Here is a 14,730-nt window from a genome sequence, read left to right as displayed (position 1 = left end):
CTACTACTACTACTACTACTACTACTACTACTACTACTACTACTACTACTACAAATAAGAACTCTGTCACTCACAGCCCACTATATTTCACTGGCTTCACATATCATTCATCAATCCACATAGGTCATTTTGACATCTGTTCTGTTACCACATATATACAGACCATGGTATGTCAGATTTGCCATATTGCCTGGGATTGAATTGGCCCTATCTGGTATAAGAGTACTTGAAAAGGAGAATTATCTAGGCTGTGGGAGCTAGAAATTTCAAGCCAAATGCAAACTATGGAATGTTGCTAATTAGTTGGTCCTGACACATCGGCACCTAGAGTAGGAAAGTTTCTGTGATTTAAGTATAATGGAAGGCTTTGCTCTAGTGATGTATCATGTGGAAGTACAATAAGCATACAAAAACACCCAGAAAAAGTATCTCTTTAATTTCCCAACCTGTTGAGTTTCCTACCATGGAGGGTGCTAAAGCAAGCAATAAGCTTTTCTGACTGTTGCATTATGTGTGCATGTACCCTATGGTTTTTTCTCTCTCTCTTCTTTTCTCTCTTCCCCCCTCCCCCTCCTTCTCTCTCTCCATCCCCCCCTTTCCCTCTCCCCCTTTGCCCCTCCCTATAAGATCTTACAGGTTCAACAATTCTATTAACTTTAATATATCTATGTCCACTTCTCATCTATTCCGAAAATCTAGTCTTTCATCTTTAACTGCCTTCTGCCTTTTGGACATCTCCAAAGCATCTAACATATCCAACTTAACATGACCAAAACAGAACTTTCTTTCTCCCCAAGTCCTACTTACCTCTTAATTATATCATTGCTGTTGATGGTGCCACCATTCTTCTAAGTAACCTAAGTTAACAACCTAGAAGTTGTTCTCAACTCCCCTCTGTCCTTCAATTGTCATGTCCAGTTGTTTTCTTCATTCAAAAGTATCTTGCTCCACAAAACTGCTAAAGCAATATTCCTAAAGCATAACTCTGGTCATATAACTCAGCTCCCTAACAAACACCTGTGCCTTCCTATTGCCTTCAGAAGAAAATATATTTGGCAATTAAAATCGTGGGTTATTTCCATTGGAGTCTGAGCCTTTACTAGATTCCTTACCCATTCATATACCCTTAAAAAGATACTTTTACTAAAATAGATGGCAAATAGAAAGTCAGCAAGAACTAAGACAAAATGTAATGTGGATAAATAGAAAGCTCTATATAGTACTTGGATTCATTCAATTCAAATCACAAAGATGGAGTAGTTATGGCTAGATACTACAGTTTCTTTACAGTAAATAGCTATCAGGCTACTTAATATGTAATATACAAGGAACTGTGCTGGTTATTATGAGGGATAAAAAAAATCTATTTTGTAAAAAGGTTCTTGCCCTCAGTGTGGTAAAAAGATATGACTTTTATATAAATAATTGTAATACAAAGCAATTTACGATAAGTGGTCAATCATTTAAATAACCAAGAAAACATTTTATCTCTCTTAGTCTCAACTTCCCAGTCTTTAAAGTAGAAATCCTTACCTTTATCACAGGGGTGTTAATGAGGGAAGGTGCTTTGCAAAATCTGAGTACTGTTTATAAAAGTGTGACTGTTGTTGTTGTTAGTAGCAGTACAAATATTTAGAATATGACTTCGTTTTGCATTGTACAATGTGAATGCTTCAGTGTGAACACATTATGTTGAAGTTTTGTTCTGTAACAAACAACCAGTTGTTTTTAGCTGTTCGGTTTTGGTTGTTTTTTTTTTTTTAAGGGGACAAACTGACAAAACCATTAGGGCTGCTGTCCTGGGAAACAGTTTACTTGGCTTTATAAGAGTGAAGAGATATAAATTCTCAGTATTTCCCTGGATTGGAAGTTTCCTCTCATCATCTCTTTACACATCCCTGAATTAAACTATCTATCCCTCATTTATGAACTGTAGTACAAAGCCTGAATAGTCCATGGTGATGTCAGAAGTTCTATTTCAGTTACATTCTTGCAGTATCAAATGTAGAACACAATAAAGCTCAAGGAACAGATCAAATTAATAGATTGATACAGATATTAAGACTTTAGTACATGAAATTACAATGCCCTACTTCAACTGGATATTATAGCTTGAGGTTTAAAGACTCCACTGACATAACTTCTAAAAAATCTAAATTGGGTGACACTAATCCCTAGAAAATCTCATATATGATTTGTGTCAAAGTGTTATGCTCTTTAATATAGGAGTTCTTAAATTGGGGGACCATTAACTTGCTTTTAAAATATTTTATTGAATTTCAACATATTGGTTTCCTTTTTAAACCTGTGTATTTTATTTTATTAATGTAAAAATATTCTGAGAAAGTGGCAAATAAGCTTCACCAGAATGACAAAGCAGTCCATATCTCTCTCTCTCTCTCTCTAAGAAGATAACGCAGACTGAGCAAAGTCCTTTAGACTCCCCTCCTCAGGCAGAGTAATATATGTTTTAAGGCCTGATTTTTCTGGGGTTGTTAAGGGCTTTCTTTATATACATCCTTGGGAGAATTAATGAGTTAAAAATGTATATGCTTATGTGCCTTGAAACAGAAATAACAATTAAAAAAAGAAATTACACCTTATTAACACAATTCTACCACTGACAGCATATCACTTATTCAAAATACTTTAGCATGACCTCATATGTTAACTAACCAAATCCCTGTAACTAACAAGCTTACAGACGTAGGCAGATGAGATTTGCCAAACAAATATCGGTCAAAATAGGAGCTAACATTTAGACATCTGCTTTAAAGTGAAGCATCCCTCCCACTTACCATTAGAGGCCACAAAAGATTCACTCTAGTTAACATATTACTGACAGGAAGATGAGAAAGCTCCTGTCAAATGCTGGTCAGCCGGGTGTTTGAGACAAAATGCACAGCCCCAGATGACTAGTTAGTGAAAGTCTGGTGAGGTACAATTATAGAGGGATATGACAAGCCTTCTTGCTTGACTGACTTGAGAGCCAATGACATGGTTTTAAACAGCAATCCTCCCTACCTCTGGTCACAAAACAGCAATAAGTTAACAGACGCACTGTTGTAAAATCATGATTTATTCCTTAGCTTTGAATACATGAGAGTACGGTATGATGTTCTGGTAGACTACCACAGAAAGTTCACTTGGGGCTTAAACATCTAGGGCCTGCCTACAGCATGCATAACTCTGTGTTGTAGATCAGGTTTACCAGTCTACTCTTTCACACATTCTTCATTTATACTGCAACTGAATTTTTTAAGAAATGATTTTTGTCTCAGGCCTCTGAAACAAACCACATATAAATATAACAGTGTATACTAAAACATGCACATGTAATAATGTTATGTAAACACTGTCAAAACAAAATTAAAATGTTGTTTCAAGAATATTTCATTTATATTCCTTAAAGATTTTTAATCACTCTAAAATTTCCTTACTTTTAAGTTTATCACTGAAAATGCTGAAACCCATAACTGTACTACAGAAAAGCTTACTACAGAATATGATCCTCCGGCTAACTGAATCTTTAACTATTGTAACACTAAAGCCTCAAGCAAGCTGTAAGGTTAATGAAAATCACATTATTATATTCATTGGAATACAATTCTAGCAAAAGAATCAACATCCCAGTAAAATAACATCCCTGAAGCTAGAATAGAATTAAGGATGTAGAGGAATTTTCACCTACACCAATACATAAAAATCTAGCAGATTCATAGGGAAAACAGAGTCTCTATTTGCTGTTCAAGTACATCAAAGTAAAATTTTCTCATATTAAAACCAGATACATAATTAATCATTGTTAATATCTGACATAACAATGCATTAATTTATTTGCCAATTGACAACGTTGGTCAATTCATTGCAGCCCTCCCACCTTTCTAAGGAGGACATACCTAAATCTCAATAAATCCCTAGAGTATTTTTGTTCTATACAACAGTATCAATCATTCCTTGACCTTAAATATGACCAAAGCATAAAATTTATATAAGTTAAATGTTGCAATTAAAGGAATTTTAAAATATAAATTCAAGTAATTCAGTATCTGTCACACAAAAAAAGGGTTAGGAGATAGGAAAAGAGGAACTGAGTAATCACTCTCTTATTGATCCTATTGTCCTATGATAGTGAAATGAAGTATAGTTTATAATTTAAGTCATAACATCACAGACAGATATTAATGAACCATTATAAATACTTGGTATTATGTTGATTTCAATGATACAAGATAATTTCCTTAACAATACCAAGCATATACTAAAGCCATTTCTTAAAACAGTTTAATTAAGAAATGTTAAGATGCCCAAATTGATAAATGGTCAAAGGATATGAACAGGCAGTTTTTAGAGGAAGAAACTAAAGCTATCTACAGTCATATGAAAAAAAAATGTTCTAAATCACTGTTGATTAAAGAAATGCAAATTAAAACAACTCTGAGGTACCACATGACACCTATCAGATTGGCTAACATGACAAAACAGGACAATGATGAATGTTGGAGAAGATGTGGGAAAATTGGAACACTAATGCATTGTTGGTGGAGTTGTGAAATGATCCAACCATTTTGGACAGCAATTTGGAACTATGCCCAAAGGGCTATAAAATTGTGCATACCCTTTGACCCAGCAATACCACTTATAAATCTGTATCCAAAAGAGATCATAAAAAACAGAAAAAGGACCCACATGTACAAAAATATTTATAGCAGCTCTTTTTGTGTTGGCCAAGAAATTAGAAATTGAATGGATGTCCATCAATTGAGGAATGACTGAACAAGTTGTGGTATATGAATGTAATGGAATACTATTAAGAAATGATGAGCAGGCAGACTTCAAAAAAACCTGGAAAGACTTATATGAACTGATGCAAAGTGAAATGAGCAGAACCAGGAGAACATTGTACACAGTAACAACCACATTGTGGAAGGACAGACTTTCATAGACTTTGCTCTTCAGAGCAATGCAAGAATCTAAGGCAACTCCAAAAGACTCATGATGGAAATTGCTATCCACATTCAAAGAACTATGGAGTCTGAATGCAGATGGAGGCATACTATTTGCTCTCCTTTTCCTTTGTTGTTTTGTTTTACTGCCTCATTCTTGTGGTTCCTCCCATTAGTTCTAATTGTTCTTTTCATCATGACTATTGGGAAAATATACTTAATACGAATGTGTAAGTAGAGCCTATATCAGATTGCATACCATCTTGAGAGAGAAAGGAGTGGGAGGAGGAGAAAATTTAAAAATCAAAATCTTATGGAAGTGAATGTTGAAAACTAAAAATAAATTAATTATCAAGGAAAAATGTTAAGATGAAATGTCCTTTTTAATAAAACTTACTGATCATGAATGTGACAGCAATATTTTCTAAAATGAATTTTATAATTTTTAAAATGTTTCACAAATAAAGGTGTTAAGTTATAGACATACAAACACATAATATACATCCGTCTATTCTAATAAAGTAGTTAACTATACTTAAAAATAAATACTAGCTGATAATTTGATTTTTTTTTTACTCTTTACTAGTAGTTCTAAAGAAAACAAATGTAAATCATTTAGGGGAGAGGAAGGAATGTTTTTTTCAAAGTCAAGCTAAAAATTTTTGCAAAGGCCTCGGAATCTTATGTGAAATTCACAAAAGTAAATGATTTATCAAATTGAAAAAATTGTTAAAACTCCAGAATCTCAGAACTTTAAGAGACAACAAAGGCCATCTAATCCAACTCATTTAATGTAAAAATCACAAAAAAAGAAGTAGATAGCATCATTTAAAAATAATTAATTCTATACCAGATTGATTAAATACTAAGGAATTACGAAAGAAAGCATTCTTATAATGAAGACAGAAAAATTAAATAGTCTAGAATTGACTTTTGCCAAGAACATGATAGACATTTTTCAAAATACTTAAATACAATTAAAACTGGCATTAAGCGTTAACACTAAGTCTTCAGAGTAATTCTAATATCATCTATAAATAACTATAGCTATAGAAACTTTATGAGCTAGGACATCTGTGACATATAAGGTTGTGATAAATCTGATCATGTCATCTTTTGAAATATGAAGTAACTTATTAAGCCTTCAGAAATTATCAAAAATCATTTTTGTAACTATATTTTTTGAATTTACAAATCAAATATGACCTAATAAAAACAAAGCTGAGACAGGAGGCAGCTTTATTGAGCTCTACTTCTGCTACTGCCAATAATTATCTTTGTTAAATTGAATAAGCTATCTCACTGGTTCATTGAGAGTTGAAATTAAAATATATATGGAAATGCTTTTAAAAGTATAAATCTTTATAAAAGTATAAGGCAATGATACAGTCTTATCATTCAGATTATTTTGCCATGACTACACTCATTAATCTTAGAATATCCAACAATATTAATAGTACTCTAAGAAATTTAATAAAACTATTTCCTTTCATTCAAATGTACTCTATTTAAAGACATTTATATGTATCTATATTTATAAATTATCTCTTCCTCTCACTGCCTGCTAATGAATAATTTTTTAAATGAAAACTAAAACTCTCTTAACAAATATTCATAGTCCATCAAAATGAATTCCCATTTTGGCCATATTAAAAAATGCATGTCCCTTGAATTTATGTCTACTGCTTCTATGTCAAGGGAAAGGTGTCATGCTTAAATGATTTAGAATTATAACCACATTTATCAGAGCTCTAAAGACTATCAAAGATGTTTTTCTCTATAATGCTGCTGTTATTATATAAATTGGTATCCTAGTTCTGCTTATGTCATGTATCAGTTCATAAAGGTCTTTCCAGTTTCCTCTAAAGTTGTCCATTTTGTCAATAAATATTCCAATTTTATTCAGGTAACAAAATTTGTTGAGCCACTCCCCAATTAGTAGGTACCCTCTTGGTTTTAAGTCTGGGGCTACTACAAAAAAGAATTGCTACAAACATTTTTTGTGCATAGGTCCTTTTCTTCTTTCTTTGATCTCTTTGATGCATAAGCTTAATAGTGGTACAGTAAAAGGTATGCAAAGTTCAGTTAACTTTTTTTTTGCAACTTAGAGTCTTTTTTATTTATTTATTTTTGTTTTGTTTTCAACATTTACTTCCACAAGATTTTGAGTTTCAAATTTTCACCCCATCTCGCCCCTCCCCCACCACAAGATGGCATGCATTCTGAATACCCCTTCCCCTAGTCTGCCTTCCTTCTATCTCTCCCCCCCTTCTCTTATCCCCTTCCCCTTCAATTTTCCTATAGGGCAGGATGGATTTCTGTACCCCATTTCCTGTATGTCTTATTTCCCAGTTGGGTGAGTGAAAACATTTTTTTTAAACATGTGTTTTTAAAACTTTGGGTTCCAAATTTTCTCCCTTCCTCCCTCCCCACCCACCCTCATTGATAAGGCAAGCAACTAAATATAGGTTATATATGTGCAGTTATGCAAAACACTTCCATGGTAGACATGCTATGAAAAACTAACTCTATTTCCTTTAATCCTATCCCACCCCCCATTTATTCTATTCTTTTTTTGACCCTGACCCTCCTCAGAAGTACTTGCTTCTCATTACCCCTTTTCCCAATCTGCCCTCCTCTCTATCATCCCCCCTACTCTCTTGTCCCCCCCATTTTCCTATAGGGTAAAACAGATTTCCATACCCAATGGAGTGTGTATGTTATTCCCTCCTGAAGTCAAATTCTATGAGAATAAGATTCACTCATTCCCTCTCATCTTCCCCCATTTCCCCTCCACTGTAAGAGCCTTTTCTTTTCTGTTTTTTTTCTGTGAGATAATTTACCCCGTTCTACCTCTTCCTTTCTCCTTCTCCTAGTATAATCCTCTCTCACCCCTTAATTTTATTCTCCAGATATGACCCCTTCATTTTCAACTCACCCTGTGCCTATCTGTTTATCTATCTATCTATCTATCTATCTATCTATCTATCTATCTATCTATATCTATATATACATACATATAACTTTTTCCCCTCCAACTACCCTAACACTGACAAAGGTCTCATGAGTTACAAATATCATCTTTCCATGCAGGAGTGTAAACAGTTCAACCATAATAAGTCTCTTATGCTTTTCTCTTTCCTGTTTACCTCTTCATGTTCCACTTGAGTCTTGCATTTGAAAATCAAATTTTCTATTCAGCTCTGGTCTTTTCATCAAGAATGCTTGAAAGTCCTCTATTTCACTGAATGATCATTTTTTTCCTGAAGGATTATACCCAGTTTTGCTGGGTAGGTGATTATTGGTTGTAATCCTATCTCCTTTGCCCTCTGGAATATTACATTCCATGCCCTGCAGTCCCTTAATGTAGAAGCTCCTAAATCTTGTGTTATCCTGATTGTGTTTTCACAACACTTGAATTGTTTCTTTCTGGCTGCTTGTAATATTTTCTCCTTGACCTGGGAATTCTGGAATTTGGCTACAATATTCCTAAGAGTTTTCTTTTGGGGATCTCTTTCAGGAGGAGATCGATGGATTCTTTCAATTTCTATTTTGTCCTCTGGTTCTAAACTATCAGGACAGTTTTCCTTGATCATTTCTTGAAAGATGATGTCCAGGCTCTTTTTTTGATCATGGCTTTCAGATAGTCCAATAACTTTTAAATTCTCTCTCCTGGATCTATTTTCCAGGTCAGTTGTTTTTCCAATGAGATATTTCACATTGTTTTCTAATTTTTCATTCTTTTGGATTTGTTTTACAGTGTCTTGATTTCTCACAAAGTCACTAGTTTCCAATTGCTCTATTCTAATTTTTAAGGAAGCATTTTCTTCAGTAATCTTTTGGACTTCCTTTTCCATTTGGTCAATTTTGCTTTTTAGGGCATTCTTCTCCTCATTGGCTTTTTGGACCTCTTTTGCCATTTGGGTTAGGCTATTTTTTTTTAAGGCAATTGGGGTTAAGTGACTTGCCCAGGGTCACACAGCTAGTGTCAGGTATTTGGTCCGAGGCCAGATTTGAACTCAGGTCCTCCTGACTTCAGGGCCAAGGCTCTATCCACTGCACCATCTAGCTGCCCCAGAAGTTCCCCTCCCCTTTTTTGGGGGGTGAGGCAATTGGGGTTAAGTGACTTGCCCAGAGTCACATAGCTAGTAAGTGTCAAGTGTCTGAGGCTGGATTTGAACTCAGGTCCTCCTGACTCCAAGGCCAGAGCTTAATCCACTGCACCATCTAGCTGCCCCCCCAGGCTATTTTTTAAGGTGTTATTTTCTTCCGTATTTTGGGGGGTCTCCTTTAGCAAGTTGCTGACTTGTTTTTCATGATTTTCTTGCAAAACTCTCAGTTTTTCCTCTGCTTCTCTTACTTGGTTCTCAAAATCCCTTTTGAGCTCTTCCAAGGCCTGGGACTGATTCAGATTCTTCTTGGAGGCTTTGGATGTAGGAGCTTTTGACTTTGTTGTCTTCTTCTGGTTGTATGTTTTGATCTTCTTTGTCACCAAAGTAAGATAATATAGTCTGACTCTTCTTGTGCTGCTTACTCATGATCCCAACCAATTACTTTAGTTTTAAACTCTTTGTTAAGGTAAAAATCTGCTTCCAATGTGGGAAATGTACTGTCCCAAGCTTCAGGGGTTTATACAGCTGTTTTCAGAGACACTTCTAGGGACCCGAAAATTTTCTGTTCTTCCAAGGTACTATGACAAGGGGCGAGGTGTTTCCTATCCACTGCCACAACAAGCTTCACCACACCAGCATTCCTCCTCGCCCCAGGACTGCCCCTCAGAACTGCGACCCAGATCTAAGCACAGGTAAAGCAATAGATTCCTGCCTCAGCACTGGCAAAGAGATCCCTGCAATCCCGCTCTGATCAGCCACTCGATTTCCCCCTCAGCCTGTGGGCCCAAAGCTCAGGAAACAGCTGTGGCCCCAGGCCACGCTTGAGACTTGCGGCTGAGACCTAGCTCCTTCTCTCACCGCAATCACAGACTCTTCCCAGTGACCTTCTAAGTTGTCTTTGGCGTTCATGGGTTGAGAAGTCTGGAAAACACCACAGCTGCCCGTGATTCAGTCCTCTGAGGCTTGCTCCTGGGTCACTGCAACCTGTGCGCCCATGCCGTACTGTGCTCCTCTCCCCGCCCAGAGTGATATACCTTTCTGATCAACCATCAAGGCTGTCTTAGGCTGGAAATTTGTTTCACTCTGTCTTTTTGTGGGTTCTGCTGCTTTAGAATTTGTTTAGAGACATTTTTTATAGGTATTTGGAGGGTTTTGGGGGGAGAGCTCACACAAGTCACTGCTTTCCCTCCTCCATCTTGGCTCCACCCCCACAAATCCCAGTTAACTTTTTGAGCACAGTCTCAAATTGCTTTTTTGAATGGCTAAACCAATTCACACCTCCACTAACAAACAGTGCACAAATTGGCATGTTTTCTCACTACCCCTGTAATGTATTAAAAAAAAATGTATTGCTTTTAACAACACTATCCTATGCCTAAGTGATTATTTTTAGTTAAAATTTTTATATAAAATAACACAATTTCAAAATGTGAGAAATACTCAACAAAAACATTTTTAGTATCTAAAAAACTTCATATTCATTTTTTCCTTTATACCTATAAACCAAGTTATTATAACTATTCACATGTCCTTTCCTCAAAAAAAATTTTATCATCCTGGTATGAGAGAGAAGTGGATTAAGAGTCTAGAGTGCTTAGTTCTAAGTCCCCATTCTACCAGTGTTACAAATTCTCTGTGTCTATAGAGGAATAAAAAATGGGGGAAGATATAGAGAGTTTTTGAAGAATGAAATATGGAGATGAGATTAAGAGAACCTCACGCAGGGTGGCCTTGACATTCAGTCAAGAAGCATTTTTTAAAATGCCTATTATGTGCTAAGTGTTATGCTTAGCTCTGGAGATGCAAAAAGAGGCAATAAACAGTCGCAGTCTAATGGGAGAAAAAGTGCAAACAATCATGTACAAACAAGACATAGAATAAATTGGAAATAGTCTCAAAGTGAAGACACTAAGGTTAAGTAGGACTAGGAAAGACTTCTTGTAGAAGGGGAACTTCAGCTGAGACTTAGAGGAAGCCAGGAGGAAGAGATGTGGAGAGAAAGAATTCTAGGCTTGGTAAATAGCCAATGAAAATGCCAAAAGTAGTTAGATGGAGGGTCTTATGTGAAAAACAGTAAAGAAACCAACAAAAGGGAAATTAAGAAGAAAAAAGAGTTTGGGGAGTAGGAGAAAAAAAAAATGAGTTCAGTTTTTACCATGTGTTTAAGAAGTCTATGTTACATCTAGTTCCAGATGTTCGATAGGCAATTGGATATGTAAGATTGAAGATGAGAACAAAGGTTAGGGCAGGAAAAGTAGATTGAGGAATCATCTTTATAGAGATGATAATCCATTGGAGCTGATGAGGTTCTTTAATTCATCCATCCCAGTTATCATCCCTTTTGTGGCTAAACCTCCCAGAGAAGGCCATCTATAATAGGTGCTTCCTTTTCTTTTCCTCTAACTCTACTTAACTCTTTAAAGTCTGGTTTCTGATCTCAATATTCAGTTGAAACTGCTCTCTCCAAAGTTACTAACAATCTTTTAACTGCCAAATCTAACAGCCTTTTCTCAATTCTCATCCTTCTCCAATTCTTTGTAGCCTTTAACACTATCACCATCTTCTCCTTCATATTCTCTTCTCTGTAGGTTTTCATAATACTACCCTACTCTGGTTCTCCTTCCTGTCTCACAAGTCCTTTACTGTCTCCTTTGCCGGATCTTCAGCTAGGTCAAATCTGGTAACCATGGGTGTTGCTCAGGGCTCTGTTCTGTGAGCCCTCTTCTCTTCTCCATTTGTGTTATTTTATTTGGTGATCTCATCATTATTGACTTACTATATAAATAGTATAGAGGGGAAATAGAAAAAGGTCCAAAACAGAGTCCTAGTAGATGGCCACTCTGCAAAGGAAACTGAGGAAAAGTCCAACAGGTGAATTAAGGGGCTGGACTATGGGACCTCTAAGGTAATTTCCAACTCAAAATTCTATAAAATGAGTAAGGTATTTCTACTATATGAAATCAAAATATGAAAAATTACTAAGTGCTTACATAAGTAACGATGAATAATTTATAAAATGACCACAGCTTTAAAACAGAAAATATGTAACTAAACAATAAATATTTGTCAAATAAATTATCTTAAAATATTTATCCATCTATCTAGGTATAAACAATGTTAACTCTACCATCACCATTTTATCACTTGAAATAAAAACTACTGTGCATATCAAAGTACTTGTGAACATTTTTTTAAACAATGTAAAAATTCTGATATTTAAATAATCTATGCCAAAAAAGAAAGGCCTTCACATAGAAGGAGAAGTAGCGTAGGAAGGAGAGTAGCGTAAAATTCATAATAAAAAATGCTATTGAGTTGTAAGTTATTCTCAGTTTGAAGAGATCCTCCAAATCAGAGCTATTACACTCCCAAAGCACTACCCTGGAACAAAGATGAATCTACCTATTACCAGGTTAGGATAGTAGCTATTATCATGGCCCCTTGATTTCTTTCAAGTAGCTCCAATGGAAAAAAGCCACAAATGAATAATAAAGATCTCATAATAGCTCTTAAGAATTCTTCATAAGGTAGGAGGCACTGAAATGAACTCTGGAGAGTTAAAGAAGTCTCATCTCCTGATAAGAAAAAAAATAATTAACTTGACTTAATGTAGCTGAGTAGGCCTTATATAAATCAGACTTTTGTACTTCAAGAGCCAGATTAAAACCATATATCAAAAAAGTATGTAGATATTGTCTTATAAGTACACATGGAACATATCTAAATCTTCAGAGGTCTGCAGGTCTTCTTTGTGAAAAAGCTCAATATAACCTACTTAAAAGGAGATGTGCGAAGTACTTACAGTGCTTAATTTGCTAGCAGTAATGATGATGCGCCTCTCATGTAACATACTGGCATACAGTTGCAGCATATTGTTCACATCCACAGCAACAAAATATTCTGTAAGATTTCTCTGGATGAGTAAAAAAAAAATACTCAGTTACATGTTAACAGGGGTTATAAAGCGTATTTTTTTGTATCTGTATAAAAAAGAAATCAGTTTTTAAAAAAAATAATCTTAAGAACAAATAGATATTCATCAAAGTAATACTATTTAATATTACTTTATTGCCTGTGTCAAATTAGGAAAACTATACTACTATTGTACAAAAACACACATATTTACTTTATAGTATACTGGGAAGCTTTCCTAGACTGATGTTTGGGGGGAGTCTTTTGCATATTAGTGCTACATAAAATCCCTTGGATTCAATTCATGAAATCTCCCTTAGACTAAAATCTACAGTATATTAAGCAATACTTCAGGGAAGTTCCAGTTATTTTTCCCAAGTACTCCTCCCCCAATATAATAAACTTTACTATGAATGTATTTCAACGCAAAAAGGCCTTTCTCATGCCCACCTTTATAAATGTGAAATTCCTTCCCTAAAAGTATTAAAAATGTTAAGTATGACAAATATTCTTTTTACATTAAAAAATCCTAAGTTCAAGCAAAAAGCAAAAAGTGAAGAAGAAACTGTCTATGGTAGAAAAGCAACCTGACAATAGCAGTACCATACAGTGAGCTCTAACTTAAACAGTGTTGAATTAAATCAGAAAATAAGGCAGTTAAATGTGTAGTTGTCAATTACTACACAAACCTCCACCCCAACCCCATGGAACTATATAGTTCACCAGCACAATCTAGCAATGTTAGCAATCATGAGAGAGACCAAACCTCTTGTTGTATGAAATAATTTAGACCTGAAGGGTCAGTGATGAACAAATGAAGATGGCTGCTGATCATCTTTGACTCAGTCACAAAAGATAAATGCAAAAAAAAAATTAGCTTCTTAGAATTATATAGCACTTTATACTTGGAAGGCACTACAGATTTAATTTAACCCCTTCATTTTAAAGATGAGGAAACAGGTTCAAAAAGTGAGAGACACACGGCCAGTTTCAGATGAGGGATTAGAGCCTAGATTTCCTGACTCCTAAGTTAATATAGCACACTGCCTTTGAGTTTTCTGCATTTAAATTCACTACATCTTCCAACCCAACTGGTCCATTTTCGAAGCTCTTCTTATGACTTTCCATTTTGTATACATAAAACAAATTTCAAGCTTTAAAGTATTATAAAAATGTCAAGTATAATGATAATTACCAAATGCTGATTATTTAACCTGTACTTTTAAAGATTTCTACCAGATGCATAATCTAAATGTTAAATTATATCTACAAAATATGAAAAGCCCTAGAGGAAGTTTTCCTAATCCTTGAGTAGAAACTATGAAAGGACATAATCCATGTCCTTTCAACTCCCACAGGATGGAACAGCATGAATGGGCTGTGATCTCCACTGGTGAAGAGAGCAACCAATTGTTTAGATAATAGTTTTACATAAATATCAAAGTACTAAATTGGGAATTAGTTTGTATATGGGAGTCATTTATTTGCCTGTCCTTTTTTCACTCATACTCTTCTTATTCATATATAACTAAAATACATAATTTATTGTGTTTTAAGTAAAAAATAATTTATTACAAATGTGAAGGTATATATCCTTTGTTACAGTTTGCTACAGTTTTTGTTTGTTTTAAAGTTCCAGAAAAGTAGCCTTTGCTGGGAGGTGTGGGGTTGGAATAATCTAAATAGCTGAAGCAGGTAATTAGCCTTCTCAGCTGTACATTTATTTGTCAGCAAAGGGGAAGGCTGGGGTTGGGGGAGGG

At 35.1% G+C, this 14,730-nt stretch overlaps 1 protein-coding gene across 4 annotated transcripts in view; it reads right to left on the bottom strand.

Annotated features, from left to right (window-relative positions):
• Positions 1-14,730, bottom strand: part of DENND1B (DENN domain containing 1B) — a 390,124-nt gene that overhangs the window by 157,215 nt on the left and 218,179 nt on the right. For all 4 annotated transcript variants that reach the window (XM_027843462.1, XM_027843459.1, XM_027843461.1 and 1 more), the window contains exon 9: positions 12,861-12,971. In XM_027843462.1, the coding sequence (XP_027699263.1) occupies positions 12,861-12,971 (111 nt within the window). The remainder of the gene's footprint in view (positions 1-12,860; positions 12,972-14,730) is intronic.

Source organism: Vombatus ursinus, unplaced genomic scaffold, assembly GCF_900497805.2.
Source record: "Vombatus ursinus unplaced genomic scaffold, bare-nosed wombat genome assembly UNPS02014909.1, whole genome shotgun sequence".
NCBI lineage: Eukaryota > Metazoa > Chordata > Mammalia > Diprotodontia > Vombatidae > Vombatus > Vombatus ursinus.
Note: the sequence above shows the minus strand (reverse complement) of the source record. Positions and strands in the feature narration are given on the sequence as shown.